Source organism: Triticum urartu, chromosome 5 (assembly GCF_003073215.2).
Source record: "Triticum urartu cultivar G1812 chromosome 5, Tu2.1, whole genome shotgun sequence".
NCBI classification, from domain to species: domain Eukaryota; kingdom Viridiplantae; phylum Streptophyta; class Magnoliopsida; order Poales; family Poaceae; genus Triticum; species Triticum urartu.
In genome coordinates, this window is record NC_053026.1 from 392,291,407 (window position 1) to 392,311,993 (window position 20,587).

At 46.6% G+C, this 20,587-nt stretch overlaps 1 protein-coding gene across 1 annotated transcript; it reads left to right on the forward strand.

Annotated features, from left to right (window-relative positions):
* Positions 1-18,660: 18,660 nt before the first annotated feature.
* LOC125509233 (protein ELF4-LIKE 3-like) lies at positions 18,661-19,424 on the forward strand. The gene has a single exon (XM_048674156.1). The coding sequence runs from the start codon at positions 18,844-18,846 to the stop codon at positions 19,204-19,206; it is 363 nt and encodes a 120-aa protein (XP_048530113.1). The 5' UTR covers positions 18,661-18,843; the 3' UTR covers positions 19,207-19,424.
* The last annotated feature ends 1,163 nt before the right edge of the window (positions 19,425-20,587 follow it).

Sequence of the window (20,587 nt, forward strand, 5' to 3'; positions counted from 1 at the left end):
GCTACTTAATTTTCTATTTTTCTAAATATTCCAAAACGGAGAAATATTGCCTTAAAAATTGTTTTGGAGTCGGTTTACTTACCGTACCACATACCTATTCCTTTTTGGAGTCTGAAACGTTCTGGAAAGTGTCCCTTATGTATTCCTCTGGGGTTACGGTTTCAATAATATTGGTTTCAATATTTATGGGATTACCTGAGATATAATGTTTAATTCTCTGACCGTTTACCACCTTCGGATTTGTGCCTTCGAAGTTGTTGATTTTTATGGCACCGGAACGATAGACCTCCTCGATAACATAGGGGCCTTCTCATTTAGAGAGAAGTTCTCCTGCAAAAAATCTTAAACGAGAGTTGTATAGCAATACATAATCACCTACATTACTCACACTTTTGTATCCTTTTGTCATGCCATCTTTTAACCTTTTCTTTAAACAACTTGGCATTTTCATAAGCTTGGGTTCTCCATTCATCAAGTGAGCTAATATCAAATAACCTCTTTTCACCGGCAAGTTTAAAATCATAGTCGAGCTCTTTAATGCCCAATATGCCTTATGTTCTAGTTCGAGAGGTAAGTGACATGCTTTTCCATAAACCATTTTATACGGAGACATACCCATATGATTTTTATATGCAGTTCCTATAGGCCCATAATGCATCATCAAGTTTCTTGGACCAATTCTTTCTATATTTCTTTTGCAAAATTAATTTGAGTTCTTTATTACTCAATTCTACTTGACCACTAGACTGTGGGTGATACAGAGATGCAATTCTATGATTGACGTCATATTTAGCAAGCATTTTACGGAAAGCACCATGAATAAAATGTGAACCACCATCAATCATTAAATATCTAGGGACTCCAAACCTTGGAAAAATAACTTCTTTAAGCATTTTAATAGAAGTATTATGATCAGCACGTACTAGTTGGAATAGCTTCTACCCACTTAGTAACGTAATCAACAACAACTAAAATATGTGTATATCCATTAGAGGCAGGAAAAGGTCCCATATAATCAAAGCCCCAAACATCAAACGGTTCAATAACAAGTGAATAATTCATAGGCATTTCTTGACGTCTACTAATATTACCAATTCTTTGACATTCATCACAAGATAGGACAAACTTACGGGCATCCTTGAAGAGAGTAGGCCAATAAAAACGGATTGCAATACCTTATGTGTAGTTCTATCTCCCGCATGGTGTCCTCCATAAGTTTCGGAGTGGCACTTGCGTACGATCTGTTCCTGTTCATGCTCAGGTACACAACGTCTAATAACACCATCTACTCCTTCTTTATAAAGATGTGGGTCATCCCAAAAGTAATGTCTCAAATCATAGAAGAACTTTTTCTTTTGTTGGTATGTGAAGCTAGGTGGTATAAATTTAGCAACTATGTAATTAGCAAAATCAGCATACCAAGGGGTACTACAAGAAGTACTTATGACATTTAATTGTTCATCAAGAAAGCTATCATCAATAGGTAGTGGGTCATCAAGAACATTCTCTAACCTAGATAAGTTGTCTGCAACGAGGTTCTCAGCTCCTTTTCTATCAACAATATGCAAATCAAATTCTTGTAGCAAGAGAACCCATCTAATAAGTCTAGGTTTAACATCTCTCTTCTCCATAAGATATTTAATAGCAGCATGATCAGTGTGGATAGTTACTTTAGAATCAACAATATAAGATCTGAACTTATCACAAGCAAATACAACCGCTAAAAGTTCTTTTTCAGTAGTAGCATAATTTCTTTGAGCATTGTCTAGAGTCTTACTAGCATAATGGATAACATTTAATTTCTTATCAACTCTTTGCCCTAGAACAGCACCTACAGCATAATCGCTAGCATCACACATAATTTCAAAGGGTAAATTCCAATTAGGTGGCTGAACAACAGGTGCAGAGACTAATGCTTTCTTAAGTATTTCAAATGGTTCTACACAATCAACATCAAAGACAAATGGTATATCTTTTTGTAATAAATTAGTCAAAAGCCGAGAAATTTTTGAGAAGTCCTTAATGAACCTCCTATAAAATCCGGCTTGACCAAGGAAACTTCTTATACCTTTGATGTCCTTGGGACATGGCATCTTTTCAATAGCATGAACCTTGGCTTTATCAACTTCAATACCACTTTTAGAAACTTTATGCCCCAAGACAATACCTTCATTAACCATAAAGTGGCACTTTTCCCAATTCAAGACAAGATTAGTTTCTTCACATCTCTGCAAAACTCGATCAAGATTGCTCAAGCAATCATCAAAAGAAGATCCATAGACGGAAAAGTCGTCCATGAAAACCTCACAAATCTTTTCACAAAGTAAGAGAATATAGCCATCATGCATCTTTGAAAGGTAGCAGGTGCATTATATAAACCAAAAGGCATTCGTCTATAAGCAAAAGTACCAAAAGGGCATGTAAAAGTAGTCTTTGATTGATCTTTAGCCGACACAGGTATTTGAGAGAAACCAGAATAACCATCTAGAAAGCAGTAATGTGTATGCTTGCATAATCTTTCTAGCATTTGATCGATAAAAGGTAAGGGGTAATGATCTTTCTTCTTCATGCTCTGAAAGGTTAGCACTAATAATAACATGATATATCTTCTTTTCATCAATATAAGCATATTTAAGATTATCAGGCAACGGTTTAAGCTCAAACACGGGATCACCCTTAGGTGGAGGGGGATCCCCTAGGATTTCAACAGGCAAATTGTGTTTCAGAATAGGTTCCTGTTTAAAGAATACTTCATCTATTTCCCTTCTTTCATTCATAAACATATCATTCTCATGGTCTAGCAAATATTGTTCTAAAGGATCATTAGGAGGTACGGCAATAGAAGCAAGACCAATAATTTCATCCTTACTAGGCAATTCTTCTTCACGGTGTTGTTTACTAAATTTAGAGAAATTAAACTCATGATTCATATCATCTAAGCCAACAGTAACAACATCCCTTGTGCAATCTATGGTAGCATTAACAGTATTTAAGAAGGGTCTACCAAATATAATGGGACAAAAGCTATCTTGTGGGGAACCAAGAACAAGAAAATCAGTAGGATATTTAGTTTTCCCACACAAGACTTCAACATCTCTAACAATTCCCATTGGTGAAATAGTATCTCTATTAGCAAGTTTAATAGTAACATCAATTTCTTCTAACTCAACAGGTGCAATGTCATGCATAATTTCTTTGTATAAGTCAATAGGTATTGCACTAGCACTAGCACCCATATCACATAAGACATGATAACAATGTTCTCCTATTTTAATTGAAATAACAGGCACGCCTACCATAGGTCTATTTTTATCTTTAGCACAAGGTTTAGCAATTCTAGCAGTTTCACCATAGAACAGAATAACATGCCCATCAATATTATCAGACAAGAGATCTTTAAAAATAGCAATATTAGGTTCTACTTTAACTTGCTCAGGAGGAGTATATGTTTTAATATTGCTTTTATGAACCACAGTCAAAGCTTTAGCATGATCCTTTATCCTAACAGGGAAAGGTGGTTTCTCAACATAACAAGTAGGAACAATAGGATCATTATAAGTGACAGTCTTTTCTTCAACTTTAATAGGTGCATGTACTTTTACTTCTATGGGAGGATGATATTTAAACCACTTCTCCTTAGGGAGATCAACATAAGTAGCAAAAGATTCACAGAAAGAAGCTACTATCTCAGAATCAAGTCCATATTTAGTGCTAAACTTACGGAAAATATCGGTATCCATAAAAGATTTAACACAATCAAACTTAGGTGTCATACCTGACTCCTTACCATTGTCGAGGTCCCAATCTTCAGAGTTGCGTTTAATTCTATCCAATAAATCCCATCTAAATCCAATAGTCTTCATCATAAAAGAGCCAGCACAAGAAGTATCGAGCATGGTGCGATTATTTTCAGAAAGCCGAGCATAAATTTTTTGAAGAATTGTTTCTCTTGAGAGCTCATGATTGGGGCATGAATATAACATTGATTTAAGCCTCCCCCAAGCTTGAGCGATGCTTTCTCCTTCGCGAGGCCAAAAATTATATATATAATTGCGATCACGATGAACAAGATGCATAGGGTAATACTTTTGATGAAATTCCAATTTCAATCTTCTATAGTTCCATGATCTCGTATCATCACATAGCCTATACCATGTCAATGCGTCTCCCTTCAAAGATAAAGGGAAGACCTTCTTCTTAGCAACATCATCGGGTATACCTGCAAGCTTAAATAATCCACAAACTTCATCCACATATATTAGGTGTTCATCAGGATGCTTTGTTCCATCTCCTGTAAAAGGATTAGCTAGCTGTTTTCTATCATACCCGAAGGAAACTCAAAAGGAATTTCATTTCAATAGGTTCAGTAGGTTGAGGAGCAACTCTTTGCTCTACTGGTCGGGGTGAAGATACCCTGAACAAGCCCCTCAGAGAATTACTTTCCATAGTAACAAGTGATAGTAAATTTCAGCACACTATATAAATTTTTCCTTACCAAATTCCACCTACCAAAGGCGCTTCACTCCCTGGCAACGGCGCCAGAAAAGAGTCTTGATGACCCACAAGTATAGGGATCTATCGTAGTCCTTTCGATAAGTAAGAGTGTCGAACCCAACGAGGAGCAGAAGGAAATGATAAGCGGTTTCCAGCAAGGTATTCTCTGCAAGTACTGAAATAAGTGGTAACAGATAGTTTTGTTATGAGATGATTTGTAACGAGCAACAAGTAACAAAAGTAAATAAAGTGCAGCAAGGTGGCCCAATCCTTTTTGTAGCAAAGGACAAGCCTGGACACCCTTATATAAGGAAAAGCGCTCCGAGGACACATGGGAATATCGTCAAGCTAGTTTTCATCACGTTCATATGATTCGCGTTCGGTACTTTGATAATTTGACATAGTGGGTGGACCGGTGCTTTGGTGCTGTTCTTACTTGAAAAATCATCCCACTTATGATTAACCTCGATTGCAAGCATCCGCAACTACAACAAAATATTAAGGTAAACCTAACCATAGCATGAAACATATGGATCCAAATCAGCCCCTTACGAAGCAACGCATAAACTAGGGTTTAAGCTTCTGTCACTCTAGCAACCCATCATCTACTTATTACTTCCCAATGCCTTCCTCTAGGCCCAAATAATGGTGAAGTGTTCCAATCCCTTTTTGTAGCAAAGGACAATCCTGGACAAAATCTTATATAAGGAAAAGCACTCCCGTGGACACATGGGAATATCGTCAAGCTAGTTTTCATCACGTTCATATCATTCGCGTTTGATACTTTGATAATTTGATATGTGGGTGGACCGGTGCTTGGGTGCTGTTCTTACTTGAACAAGCATCCCACTTATGATTAACCTCTATTGCAAGCATCCGCAACTACAACAAAAGTATTAAGGTAAACCTAACCATAGCATGAAACATATAGATCCAAATCAGCCCCTTACGAAGCAACGCATAAACTAGGGTTTAAGCTTCTGTCACTCTAGCAACCCATCATCTACTTATTACTTCCCAATGCCTTCCTCTAGGCCCAAATAATGGTGAAGTGTTATGTAGTCGACGTTCACATAGCACCACTAGAGGCTAGACAACATACATCTTATCAAAATATCAAACGAATACCAAATTCACATGACTACTCATAGCAAGACTTCTCACTTGTCCTCAGGAACGAACGTAATTACTCACAAAGCATATTCATGTTCATAATCAGAGGGGTAATAATATGCATATAGGATCTGAACATATGATCTTCCACCAAATAAACCAACTAGCATCAACTACAAGGAGTAATCAACACTACTAGCAACCAACTAGCACCAATCCCGGACTTTGAGACAAGAATTGGATACAAGAGATGAACTAGGTTGGGAGATGAGATGGTGCTGGTGAAGATGTTGATGGAGATTGCCCTCTCCCGATGAGAGGAGCGTTGGTGATGACGATGGTGATGATTTCCCCCTCCCGGAGGGAAGTTTCCTCGGCAGAACAGCTCTGCCGGAGCTCTAGATTGGATCTGCCAAGGTTCCGTTTCGTGGAGGCGGAGTCTCGTCCCAAAAAGTTCCTTTTTATTTTTTTCTCATCGAAAGACCTCATATAGGAGAAGATGGACGTCGGAGAGCCACCAGGGGGCCCATGAGGTAGGGGGGCGCGCCCTAGGGGGGGCGCCCCCCACCCTCGTGAGCAGGGTGTGGGCCCCCTGGCCTTCATCTTTGACGTGTATTTTTCTTTATTTCTTTTAAGACGTTCCATGGAGTTTCAGGACTTTTGGAGTTGCGCAGAATAGGTCTCTAATATTTGCTCCTTTTCCAGACCAGAATTCCAGCTGCCGGCATTCTCCCTCCTTATGTAAACCTTGTAAAGTAAGAGAGAATAGCCATAAGTATTGTGACATAAAGTGAAATAACAGTCCATAATGCGATAAATATCGATATAAAAGCATGATGCAAAATGGACGTATCAGTGTCTGGCCTCCTGAGCCGCCAGGATGCTCCGCAGGTTGCGTTGATAGGCGGTCGCCACGCTCGGTGGGCCAAAAGGCATGCGAACGTAGCTGTGAGGTGGGCCCTTGCAGCATCCCACGTGTGAAGGCCAGAAAAGCTCCTGAGAGGCAGCCTGGTTGAGCCCTGGGACGTCGATGCAGACGCGTAGCCCGACATCCTCGCCTGGATGGGGAGCTGCGCCTGGTGAGCGGCGGCCGCCGCGCATGGCCCTTGCGTCTTGCAGTTCCTGAGTGGTTTTGGTGATGAACTCCTGAGCAGTGGGCACTCCTTGCCATGTGTTCTCCTGAGGGAAACGTGCCGCGAAGCACGCCTCCAAGTGGTTCCCAAGCACCTCCCTCGTGATGTTGGCAAAGTCTGAGGCCCTCCAGAAGAGAGCCCCCGAGCCCTGCCCGAGAGGGGCGCTGGGCATGCTTTCCTATGCGATGGAGGGAGGCGCCCCAGGCGCGGGCGCCGATCCTGACGAGGCGCCGCTTGCCTGAGGCCCTACGTGGAGTAACTGCTTCTTCTTCTTGGGGGTGGCCTCAAGAGGGGCGCTCGCCCTGGCTGTCGGGGTCGTCGATTGCTGCAGCTTGGAAGGCACGCTCGAGGGAGCACACCACATCTCTTTCCTCGCACGGGACTGTGATGATTCCGCCGCTTCCCGGCATCTTGAGGACATTGTAGCCGTGATGGGTCACCGCCATGAACTTGGCCAGTGATGGATACCCGAGGATGGCGTTGTATGGCAGGTGGATGTAGGCGACGTCGAAGTCGATGAGTTCGGTGTGGTAGTTGTTGCGTTCTCCGAAGGTAACGGGGAGGCGGACCTGCCCGATCGGGGTAGTAGAGCCGTCGGTCACTCCTAAGAAAGGCTTGGTAGATTGAAGCTAGTCATATGGCACTTGGAGGCTGTCGAACGTGTCGATGGACATGACATTGAGCCCTGCGCCGTCGTCGATGAGGGTCTTGGTAACTTGCACATTGCTGATGACTGGTGAACAAAGCATTGGGAGGACGCCTACAGCAGCTACGCACTTGAGCTGATCTGCTGAACTGAACGTGATGGGGCACTTGGACCATCTGAGCGGGCGTGTGGCCTCGATCTTGGGGAGGACTGCGGTCACTTCGTGAGCAAACTGTTTGAAGATACGCTACGAAGCTGGGGCTTGAGCTCCGCCCAAGATGCAGGCGATAGCGCGCGGCTCCTGGAAGCCCCCAGCCCCTCGTCTTGATGGTGGTCGTCATTCCTTCTGGGTGGTGGCGGTAGTGGAGGAAGGCCAACATTGCCTTGAGGATGATCCTCACGAGGCTGGTCCCTCCAGGTGCCCTCACGAGGCTAATCCTGCCGGCAGTCCTCACGAGGCCGGTCGTGCCACTCCTGGCGCGGGCCACGGTCGTCCCAGCGTCTGCCACCATGTCATCCTCCTCGGTCGTAGCCCCGGTCACTGCGCTCGGGGCGTCGACTGAAGCATCCTTCTCGAATGGCTCTGAGCTCTTGACAGCCACTGGTGTTCTGGGTATGCAGGTTATGGAAGGCGCAGGACGGTCCGCTGCTCTTGGATGACTCGGCCTGGTCTCTGTCACGCTTGGTGTCTGGCTCCGCCGCGAGCACGGCCACTACTTTGCGCTTCACGTCCTTGGCCTTGCTCTTCTTCTCCTCTGGGTCCGCAGCAGGGAGCTCGAGGAGGGAGAGGCGCCCATCCTCAGCACTTGCACACTTGGTCACGATGTTGAACAGCTCCAAGGTCGTGCACAACTCCTCATGGATGGCGAGCTCCTCCTTCATCTTGACGTCACAGACGCCGTCGGAGAATGCTGAGATGATGGCCTCGTCGGTCACCTTGGGGATCTTGATTCGCGTGTTGTTGAAGCGCTGGATGTACTTCTGTAGGGTCTCTCCTGGTTGTTGCTTGATGCGGCGCAGGTCACCCGCGACCGGGGGGCGGTCGCGAGTGCCCTGGAAGTTGGCGATGAAGTGGTTGCGCATCTCGTCCTAGGAGGAAATCGAGCCTGGAGGCGGGTTCAGGAGCCAAGAGCGGGCGCCATCCTTGAGGGCCATGGGAAACCAGTTCGCCATGACTTTCTCATCGTTGTTGCCGCCTCGATGCTCAGCTCGTAGAGCTACAGGAACTCCACGGGGTCAGGGGTGCCATCATAGCGAGGAGGCAGATCTGGCTTCAACTTGCCCGGCCAGGTGACGCTACGCAGCTCGGGGGTGAAGGCGCGGCAGCCGGCCATGGTCACCGGGGCCCACCTTGGAGGTGGAACTTGGTCTTGGCGCCCGTGCGCCGCTACGGCAAGCGGCGCGGGGCCTTGCCGCAGCAAATGATCCTGGCGCGGCGGTGCAAGGAGTGGCGGAGTGCTACGTCTTGAGCTTGGGTTGGTTTTCCCCGAAGAGGAAGGGATGATGCAGCAGAGTAGTGTAAGTATTTCCCTCAGTTTTTGAGAACCAAGGTATCAATCCAGTAGGAGGCCACGCTCAAGTCCCTCGTACCTGCACAAAGCGATAGCTACTCGCAACCAACGCGATTAGGGGTTGTCAATCCCTTCACGGTCACTTACGAGAGTGAGATCTGATAGATATAATATTTTTGGTATTTTTGGTATAAAGATGCAAAGTAAAAAGTAAAGGCAAAATAAAAGCAAAGCAAGATTAAAGTGATGGAGATTGATATGATGAGAATAGACCCAGGGGCCATAGGTTTCACTAGTGGCTTCTCTCAAGAGCATAAGTATTCTACGGTGGGTGAACAAATTACTGTTGAGCAATTGACAGAATTGAGCATAGTTATGAGAATATCTAGGCATGATCATGTATATAGGCATCACGTCCGTGACAAGTAGATCGAAATGATTCTGCATCTACTACTATTACTCCACTCATCGACCGCTATCCAGCATGCATCTAGAGTATTAAGTTAAAAACAGAGTAACGCCTTAAGCAAGATGACATGATGTCGAGACTAAATTCATGCAATATGAAATAAACCCCATCTTGTTATCCTCGATGGCAACGATACAATACGTGCCTTGCTACCCCTTCTGACATTGAAAAGGACATCGCAAAATCGAACCCAAAGCTAAGCACTTCTCCCATGGCAAGAACTACCAATCTAGTTGGCCAAACCAAACGGATAATTCGAAGAGACTTGCAAAGATAACCTATCATACATAAAAGAATTCAGAGAAGATTCAAATATTATTCATAGATAGACTTGATCATAAACCCACAATTCATCGTCTCAACAAACACACCGCAAAAAGAAGATTACATCGAATAGATCTCCACAAGAGAGGGGGAGAACTTTGTATTGAGATTCAAAGAGAGAGAAGAAGCCATCTAGCTACTAACTATGGACCCGAAGGTCTGAGGTAAACTACTCACACTTCATCGGAGGGGATAGGATGATGTAGAAGCCCTCCGTGATGACGGCCCTCTTCCGGCGGAGCTCCGGAACAGGCCCCAAGATGGGATCTCGTGGATACAGAAAGTTGCGACGGTGGAATTAGGTTTTTGGCTCCTGTTCTGATCGTTTGGGGGTACGTGTGTATATATAGGAGGAAGGAGTACGTCGGTGGAGCACCAAGGGGCCCACAAGGCAGGGGGGCGCCCTAGGGGGCGCCCCCACCCTCGTGACCTCCTCTTTGACCCCCTGGAGTAGGGTCCAAGTCTCCTGGATCACGTTCGGTGAGAAAATCACGTTCCCGAAGATTTTATTCCGTTTGGACTTCGTTTGATATTCTGTTTCTTCGAAACACTAAAATAGGCAAAAAAACAGCAATTCTGGGCTGGGCCTCCGGTTAATAGGTTAGTTCCAAAAATAATATAAAAGTGGAAAATAAAGCCCAATATAGTCCAAAACAGTAGATAATATAGCATGGAGCAATCAAAAATTATAGATACGTTGGAGACGTATCACGGAGCTTTCTCTTGCGGTCGAGGGACTTCTTGACACCTTCTTTCTTCACGCACAGGCGTAGGACGCGGAGGGTCGCGCCGTGGAGCTGCGCGCCTCGGCGCTAGGGCGCTGTCTTGCTGCATAGGTGGTGGAGGTGCTTCGTGAGTTGCATCGCCCGTGGTTAGCGGAGGGCGAGGCAGAGAGAGGGACGACGCAGGGGAGCCCCTGCGGCACGGACAAGCTCGGCGATGCGGTCAAGCCAGTCCTCGTAGAGGTCGTCGACTGGCGGTAGCACGGGAGCTCGTGCGCCATTAGGAGCGCGGCCCGTGCATCTGTGGGAACACGACGAGTGTGAGACGACGAACCAGCGGGAGTCAGTGATGGAGTGGCGGTGCGGCCGTCCCGTCGCACCGAGGGGTGCAGCGAGGACGCTTGCTGCTCGTTCCCCGCCGGGACGGTGGCGGTGTTGGCGGCAGGCGACGGAGAGCGACGGGGTGGCGAGGGTAGCCCGGCGCTCGACGCGGGCGCGGCGTGCGTCCGCCATGGAGACGATGAAGTGACGTGACACGGAGCGATGGAAGGGAACCTTCGGCGCACCCCTACCTAGCGCGCCAAATGTCGGATCGCGGGTTCTGGCAAAACCCTTAAGGTTCGAACACTGGGGTGCGTGCGAAGATTCCCCCTACCGATCCACATCCTAACTCGGCTAAGATCTTACGAACTAACTCGACGAACTCACAACACAAGGGACACAAGATTTATACTGGTTCGGGCCAGCGTTGTGGTGTAATACCCTACTCTAGTGTTGTGGTGGTGGATTTCCTCTTGGGCTGATGATGATCAGTACAAGGGGAAGAACAACCTCCTGAGGTTGAGGTGTTCTTGTGCTTGGCGAACTTGTGTGTGCGGATTTGATCAGCTCCGGCTTCTCCTTTTTTGATTAGGTCGCCCTAGCTACGGTGGTGGCTAGTCCTATTTATAGAGGCCCTGGTCCTCTCCCCAAATATTGAGCGGGAAGGGATCCAACAATGGCCAATTTGAAAGGGGACAACTAGTACAGCTTATCTTGACAAAGTGGTCTTCGCCTATAAAAGGCTCTGGTGGTGACGCCGCCTTGGGCTCCATGGTGACCTCCGTCTTGCCGTCCTTCTGGTCTTGGTCTTGTTGCACCAATATGGAAACCTTTGCTTGATGCCTCGGTACTCCGCGCCTGCGCTTGCCCCCTTAGCATCAAAGAGGAAACAAGGATGTTGCGCGCGCCGGTGCCCGCCTGGCGCCCGCATGGTCTCGGTCGTCATGGCTCACGTCACGAGAACCTCACGAAGTTTGCCTAGCCTTGAACTCTCCGCCCCTCGTGAGCCTTCCTGGCAAGACCGCTCCTGAGGAGGTCTTGCGTCATCCGCCTCGCGAGGCTTGGCCCCTCACGAAGGTCTTGAATGCCTTGTTGATGAAGATGGGCCCTACAGGCCTGCTAGCAAAGCCACACCATGGGGCCGCAGGCAGGCAAGTCTGGGGACCCCCATTGCCAGAACGCCGACATCCGGGTCTTTGGAGGCCTCCCTCTTCTTCTTCCTCCCCTTATGAGGAGAGTCGCTTTCCACCACCTCCTCCTCTTCTTCCTCATATCCTTCATGGGAAGAGAGGGCTTCGGTCTCTCTGGACACTGTTTCTGAAGGGCCCTTTGGGCGGGGGCCGCCCTTGGCCTCCTTGCCTTTCTTCTTCTTGGGCTTCTTCTCCGGCGCCTGATAGGGCGCCGGGTCTAGCATCTCCGTTAGCTGGAGTGTGGCCAGGTCCTAAGGCAGAGGTGCCGGACAGTTGATCCGCTCCGCCTTTGCCGTCCAGACCTGTAAGGAAAGCAGGCAATATAATTTCTGTTATACCTGAAATATTGACTGGATAGGTCTTCGGAAAGATTATGCTTACCGCCGTGGCTGGGTTCTCGATGTCGAGTTCGATGTCCTCGGTCTTCTTTGGCCACTTTTTCCGAGCCTTGAAGAGTTGCTTCCATATATCTTCATGCGTGGTGCCGAAGAAGCACTTCAGGGTCCGTGGCTCTTCCGGATTGAACTCCCACATGGGGGAGGCCCGGAGCTGGCAAAGAAGGATGCGGCGGAAGAGCATCACATGGATCACATTTGCGAGTCCGGTATCCTCTCCCAACATGTCGGAGATGTGCTTCTGGAGCATCTTCACCTCCGATTTGGACCCCCGATCAAGGCCCTTGGCGGTCCATGAGGTGAGTCTCACGGGAGGTCCGGATCTGAAATCATGCGTGGCCCAGGTGGCGTCACAGGATTCGGTGATGTAAAACCACTCCTGTTGTCATACCTTAACTGTTTCCATGAATGCCCCTTTTGTCCAGATGGCGTTGGGGAGCTTGCTTACAATAGCTCTGCCGCAATCTGCATGCTGTCTGTCGACCACCTTCTAGGCTTCAGATTGAAGATTTTGAGCCATAGGCCTAAGTGTGGGGGGATGCGGAGGAGAGCCTCACACACGACTATGAAAGCCGATATGTGGAGGAAGGAATTTGGGGCTAGATCATGGAAATCTATCCCGTAGAAAAAGAGAATACCCTGGACGAAGGGGTGGAGGGGAAATCCTAGACCCCGAAGGAAATGGGGGATGAAAACGACCCTCTCACCAGGCTCTACAGTAGGAATAACCTGATCTTTGTCTGGGATCCTATGCACGATATCCGTGGACAAATAGCCCGTGCTCCGGAGATCCTTGACGTCCTTTTCCGTGATGGTGGAGGCCTCCCACTTTCCCTTAGAGCCGGACCCGGCCATTACTGGAGAAGGAGGCAGCGGTGGAAGAGATCAGAGTTTTAGGCGCTGGAGCTTGGAGATTGGGAGAGACAGAAGCTAGAGTAAGGCATGAAGAAAAATTAGGGGTCTTTATCCTTTTATAGACGGTGAAAATGTCAAGCGTCCCCCTCTCAAGTCATAAAACTCGCCTGTTCCCAACGAGATCATGCGTAAGGTGTGGTTGGACTACCCAAATCATATTGATGAGAATCCCGTAATGGGTGGGCATGATCTCTGTTTCGACAAGACGTGCCAATGGAGGCTAGGCCTCGAAACATGAAACGGGAGGCGTGAAAACGGTTTGAAATGTTAAAGAGTCAAGTGTGATGCTTCACCAAAAGAGTTGTCAGTAAAGTTCCTATTTCGACGTCTTGCCTTCATGGCTAAGGGTTTTATTAATTATGCAGAGCCGGACACAGTTCCTTTATGCAGGAAGCTAACTTATAGTATTCATGAGAAGGAACCCGCCTTGCAATGCCGAAGACAATTCGCGTGCCGAACACATCGTCATCGAAGACTGGTTCAGGGGCTACTGAGGGAGTCTAGGACTAGGGGGTCCTCGGGTGTCCGGACTATTTGATATGGGCCAGACTGATGGGCCATGAAGATAAAGCAGAAGGCTATCCCCCGTGTCCGGGTGGGACTCCTATGTGCGTAGAACGACAAGTTTGGTGTTCGGGTGTAATGTCTCCTTCCTCTGCAGGCCAACTCTGTACAACCCTAGGCCCCTCTGGTGTGTATATAAACCGGAGGGTTTTAGTCCGTAGAGCCCACCAGAAGAATTACAGGCTAGGCAACTAGAATTTAGCCAATACGATCTCGAGGTAGATCAACTCTTGTAACCCCTATACACATTGAATACAATCAAGCAGGACGTAGGGTTTTACCTCCTTTAAGAGGGTCCGAACCTGGGTAAACATAGTGTCCCTTGTTACCATTGATCCTTAGACAGACAACTTGGGACCCCATACTCGAGATCTGCCGGTTTTGACACCGACATTGGTGCTTTCATTGAGAGTTTCATTGTGTTGTCGACAGAAGAATCGATAGCTCGCCTCGTCATCGACAATGGCGCTGTCTCCAGGGAGACCTTCCTCCCTGGTCAGCTTTTCGTATTTGACGGCTTCGTGCTACGTGCCAACTCAACCGGTCACCTTGAGTAGGTCAACAGTTACGCCCCTGGTCACCAGACCAGGTTTGGAAGTTTAAACTACATCACTGATATCCGAGGAGACCTGATCTTCGAGGGGTTCACGGTCTCTGCTACTCTTCGTGTCACTTCCAATAGATTTGTTCATGAGATTGGAGAAGTGCCTTTGTTGATTCAAACTTGGATAAATAGTCCTGATACTTTGCAAGCGGCAATGGACAAAAGAATGAAAGATAAATTTGACAAGTACTGGGGACTTTAGCACACAAAGGAGCAGGACATGAATGACAAAGAGAAGGAGAAGGGGAGGGGGGAGGGAAGGGGGAAGGAGAAGAAGGAGAAGGAGAATATCAATTTACTAAATTTTGCTGTTGCAGTTATTGATCCAAGATACAAGCTATCATTGTTCACAAATGCTATTGTTGATGAAATATTTGGTGAGGAAAAGGGAAATCAAGTTTGGGAATCTCTTAAAACTTGTTTCCTTAACTTATTTGATGAATATAGGGATCTTTATGCTCTAGCTGAATTACCAAATAAAGTACCTGAACCAAGACAACCGAAGGGAGGCAGAGGAGCCTTGCTCGCTGATGTTATAAAAAAGAAGTTGAAGATGTACAATGGTTCGAGTATGAATGTCAAGTCAGAACTTAACAAATATCTTGCTGAAGATACCGATGATATAGATAGCAATGTTGACATTCTAGCTTGGTGGAAGAACAATGTTGCTCGATTTCCAATATTGGCACGCTTGGCCCGTGATGTGCTTGCTATACCCACTTCAACAGTAGCATCAGAGTCAGCTTTCAGCACAAGTGGGCGTGTTTTAGATGACTTTTGTACATCCCTTACTCCATTCATGTTGGAAACTCTAGTGTGTGCACAAGATTGGTTGAGAATGGGAAGACCTATTGACATTCAAGAACATATGGAGGAGTTGGCGATGATCGGAAAAGGTACAACATTGTTGTCTTTTTGGAAATAGAATAGTGATTTCTTCCTAGTTTCTTTATGTGAAATATTTGCTCAAAATTCTAAATGCGCTAGCTGTTGTATTCTTGGTCTCTTGATCTTGGAGTTGTTATAATTTCATTGACTTGCACATCATATTAGATCGTGCACTATAGCTTGCATTGCTTCCATTGCATAGTTAATTGAAGAATTTGGGCCCAAAGAAAAACGTCAAGATAAAAGTGACAAAAGCATGTCTTCCACTTTCAAATCACAAGGAAGAAACTTCAACTCCACCATTGAAACATCTACTTAAAGGTATAACATTTTAAGTTTTGACATGCAAGTTGACAATTGACATATCCTCATTATAATTGTATGATAATGCAATGAACTCGCACTTGTTGTTGCAGCATGAGCTTGTGAACTCGTGTTGGAGAGTTGCTGATGATATATGACTGGTTCAAGTCGTGGCTACTAAATGTCTAAACTGAACTATTTTGTGGTATGCTATGTTTCGTGGTTGGTGTCTCGTAGCCTACTATGTTGTTTGAATCTTTGTCATGATGTACTTGTGGGTTATGGTGAACACCTGTGCTAGTTGCTACTATTTGCTGAGAAGTGAATCTATGTACTGTTAAGATTGCGGCTATTGAATATTGACATGCAATGTGTTCCTGCAAACTGCCATTTCTCATGTTATGTTGCCGGAAATGTCATGCTATTATGCACTTATGATGTTCAAAATTATCATTTTTCATGTTATTATGCTGCTGAAAACTGATTTGTCATGCTGAGTTTTCCTGCTAAAAATTGACATTTGCCATGCTGAATTCTCTTGCTAAAAACTACACTCAAATGTACTATGTTTTCGGCACGCGTGTGACTCTGTAGCAGCTTGAGACGATTAACGGCCGTACTGATGCAACTGCCACTGTTTCTATCTCACTTCAAATAGAATATGGACGCATTTGTAAGTATGGGAAAATAATCACATCAATAAGTACCTTTGTTCAGTTTGGGAAATTTGGGACTACCCGAACCCGAAAATTCGGGTACCTGATATTTTGGGTTTTAGTTTTTTTAGGGATATATCGGGAGTCGTTTCTGAAAACCCGAATTTCAAAAAACCCGAATTACCCGACCTGAAAATTTGGGTAAACCCGAACGCCCAGGGTGAATATCTAGATCTGGACGTTCATCCTTCCTTCATCATCGATGAGACCATATTAATCTTTGTTTCGATATTGTCGTGGTTAGACCCAGTCCTTCACATTCAGTGTCCATGGGTGGATACTCTTTATCATCCTTCTTTCGTTGTGTTAACAGCGCAACGACATTCAAAAGTAATGGTCATTATTATTTTTATTTTATAATGTTGCTTGGGGCCGTCCCTTTGCTAAATACCCAAGACAACACATGACATGGGGCACTAATGGATTAATGTGTAGACGTGTGGCGACCAAAAAAACATTTGACACATATAAACCACGTGCTGGAGTGCGGCATGCCTCTACAAATAATGATTGCGGCCACTCACACAAATATCTTTCATCCTCAAAGAGTACTCCTCCACCATGGCTCATCCCTCCGGTGTGCCACCCCCCTCTCGAAAACATCACATCCCCCTTCTATCTTGCCTACCATCCTCCAAAGAATCGACCCTCCCTTGTTGCATTATTGAAACAACATCGGCGCCTTCCCTGTCCTCCATGCATCTAGATCTAGTACCGCATGTAATCGCTAATGGCCAGATCTCGTCTCCATGTCATTCCCACATTTAGATCTGGTATTATCGGCAACAGAGGATACCTTCATCCTCTCGATGGTTAGATTTGGTCTTCATGGCATCCCCATGTTTAGATCTGGTCTCATCGACGACATGGGATGCCTGCATCCTCTCGATGGCTAGATCTAGGTGCTCGCTCTTCTCCCGATCGCCACCGTGGTCAGGTTCAAGCATCTTTCTACCATTGTTCATGTTACCTAATTTAGTCTCTCATTCTTCCTTGGTTCCATGGTCAGATCTGATCTCTCGTCATTCCATGGGCAGGTCCGGTCTTCAATCCTTCCTTCGTTTCCTGGTGGACTGATGTGGAAACAACACCGACAATGAATGGTATGTTTATATATATTTGCTTTGTTCTTATTTTGTAATGTTTGCTTCAAACTTTGGGCCATTCCATTCTTTCTTCTCCATGTGGGAGCCAGGACAACTACATAGCTTGGGCAAATTACAAAGGATCCCAGCGATAAGCATTTGCCATGAAAATTGTTCATTACTTTCATGTTTTTCTTGCTATAGCTCTAGTAGTGCCTCGAGGAACAATTCAACACATGAAAAGTACCCTCCTTCACATTATCTTTTTTTTGCAGGGAACCCTCCCTCACATTATCAACCTCATTTATTCTTTCTCGACCACAGGCAATGCATAGTTTCAGTGCAAGAAAAAGATTATCGAGGAGGATTATGGCTAACAAGCTACCACATCTCCCTTCTATTTTGCCGACCATCCTCCAAAGTATCGATCATCCCTTGTTGCGTTGGTGAAACACCGTCAATGTGTTCCTTGTCCTCCATGTATCTAGATCTAGTACCACAAACAGTTACTAATGGCCAGATCTGGTCTCCATGTCATCCCCACGTTTAGATCTGGTCCCATCGAGAACAGAGGACACATTCATCCTCTCGATGGCCAGATCTAGGTGCCCGCCCTTCTCCCCATCACTTTTGTGGTCATGTTCAAGCATCTTTCTACCATTGTTCACCTTACCTGACCTGGTCTCTCATTCCTCCTTCGTTCCATGGCCAGATCCGATCTCTCGTCACCCCTTTCATCCCATTGCCAACTCCGGTCTTCCATCCTTCCTTTGTTGTCTTACGAACATATGTGGAAACGACGCCGATAATCAATGGTATGTTTATACATTTACTTTATTCTTATTATGTAACGCTGGGTTGATAGCCTGTCGCTGAGCCATCCCCTTTCTTTCTTCCCCATGTGGGAGCCACGACGGCCAGATGGCCTGGGCAAATTACGAAGGATCCGGGCGATAAGCACTTGCCGTGAAAAATTGTTCATTGCTTTCCTATTTCTTTGCTATAGCTCCACCAATGCCTCCAGGAACAATGCAACACATGACAGGTACCCTTCCTCACATTATCAACCTCATTTATCCTTTCTGGAGCACACTCTATGGCAAACAAGCCATGGAAATCCAAACCAGTGTTAGGAGGAGAGGCCCCATAAAAAAATGGAGAAACAATTGCCAAGATAAGCCAGGGCTCCACGGGGGAAAGCGAAGGAAAGCAATCTCGGCACTTTCCCCCCTAAATTACAGCGCTCTTCATCCCACGTCAAAGGATCTCATCGGGTCGTAGCACACATCTCTCTCCCTGCCCCGACCCCGATATATTCTCCCCCCAAATCCCTTCCTCCATCCGCCTTGTCTCGCTCTCTCGTTCCCTGCGTGACGACCCCCCCTCCCCTCCTCGGTATCCATCTTCCTCCCGCACTCAGAATTAGATCAGGGCGACCGGGCCAGGGAGGATGGAGAACAGCAGCGGCCGGGAGGTGCTTCCGAACGGAGGAGGAGCCGGGGGGATGGGCAACGGCGCGGCTAACGGGCGGGCGGTGCAGGCGCTGCAGCGGAGCTTCGCCGAGGTGCAGGTGATCCTGGAGAAGAACCGGATTCTGATCCAGGAGATCACCCAGAACCAGGAGTCGCTCGAGGCCGGTGGCCTCAGCCGCAACGTCGCCCTCATCCGCGAGCTCAACGGCAACATCGCCCGCGTCGTCGACCTCTACAACGCCCTCTCCTGCTCCTTCTCCAGCTCCCTCACCAACGGCTCCGCCCCCGCTGCCTCCGACGCCTCCAAGGGGGGCTACAAGAGGCCGCGCCCTGCCCAGTAGAAGAGACAGACCGCCAGCGCCCTCTTCTCCTCTGTTCAGATTTAGATTTCTGCTGTGGCCATCCATGGCCAGGGCTCAGCGGCAGGCAGATTTGAGACTTCCTCTCTTTTTTTCGTTTTCTTCTTTGTTTTAGCGTTGAGCTGAGAGATATGGACATGGGCAGCTTGTTGTCAGAGATGAAACAAAGATGCAGGCAGCAGTGTGTGGCTGTATCAGTATGTATCTGTGTTTGTGTTTGTGTGTTGTATGGCCTACTGGCGCTGGTGTCTTTCTTTCAGGCCAGATCGGATGGAATGATTGCTTTGTCCTGTGAAGTCGGTTGGTGAGAGGAGAGAGAAGCGATCCTGCTACTGCTACTGCTCACCATCAGGGATCAAGTACAAGAATCTGATCCATGATGGATCTCCTTCACACATCTTCTTTTTCATCATGTGCCTTTATTTGGATCTTCAGAACTGACTAATCTTAACTCCATAGGATGCATTTTTTTTCCCAGGAAGCAAGCGCTTCAATCCCTGCAGAACTTATTTGTTCCGACCGTCCATTCTCAAACATGGAAATTCTCTGTGTTCTAGTTCGGTTATTTCTTCAAAGAAAATTTCCCGTGCTTCGAGCAGCTCAATATCCATAGAACACATGGAAATAACCCACATCGCAAAGAATTCAACTCGCATACACTTGCTTTTGCAAATCTTGCAGGTGCCAAACAGTTCAATTTCCATAGAAACATGGAAAAATCCCTCCAAACCTTTCAATTTCTCTAGAAACATGGAAATTCCGCCCACTCAGATAGTTCAATTCCCATAGAAACAAGAAGTACTTCTCTGAGGCGATGACGATGCTTGTAGTCGTCATTAGGTGATCTACGGATCTGGATGTAATTTTTATTATTTCTGATATGTGTTGTACTATCATGATTGATGATGAATAGATTGAAAGTTTACCGAAAGAAAAAACTCCTAAGAAGCGGGTTTCTTGTAAACCTGAAAACGTCTCCCTTTTGGAGCAAAAACATGCCGTTCTTGTGGTAACGCACACATGAACAATCTTTCCACGCAAAGGCATCGCAAAGGGTGGAGCAGAGAGCGTGACGCCATTGCCATCACTCAAGCGGAGGGGATGGATGACAGCAGAGCAGGGCCAAAAGTTTTCGTCAGACACGCCCGTTTCAAGGCGAGCCGAGGACGCGCCCGGTTGTCGCTGGCCCAGAAAAAACCAAAAAAACTGCCCCGGGCTTTCTCCTACTCACTTAACGCTATCTAAAGAAAAGCCTGCAATTAACGCCATCTAAGAAACGTCTGCATTTACGCAGTGCCGGGTGCCCCGGGCGGGTGGTCCAGCCAGCCCCCCCGCCCCCGGGCCGGTGTGGCGTGAGAGGCCG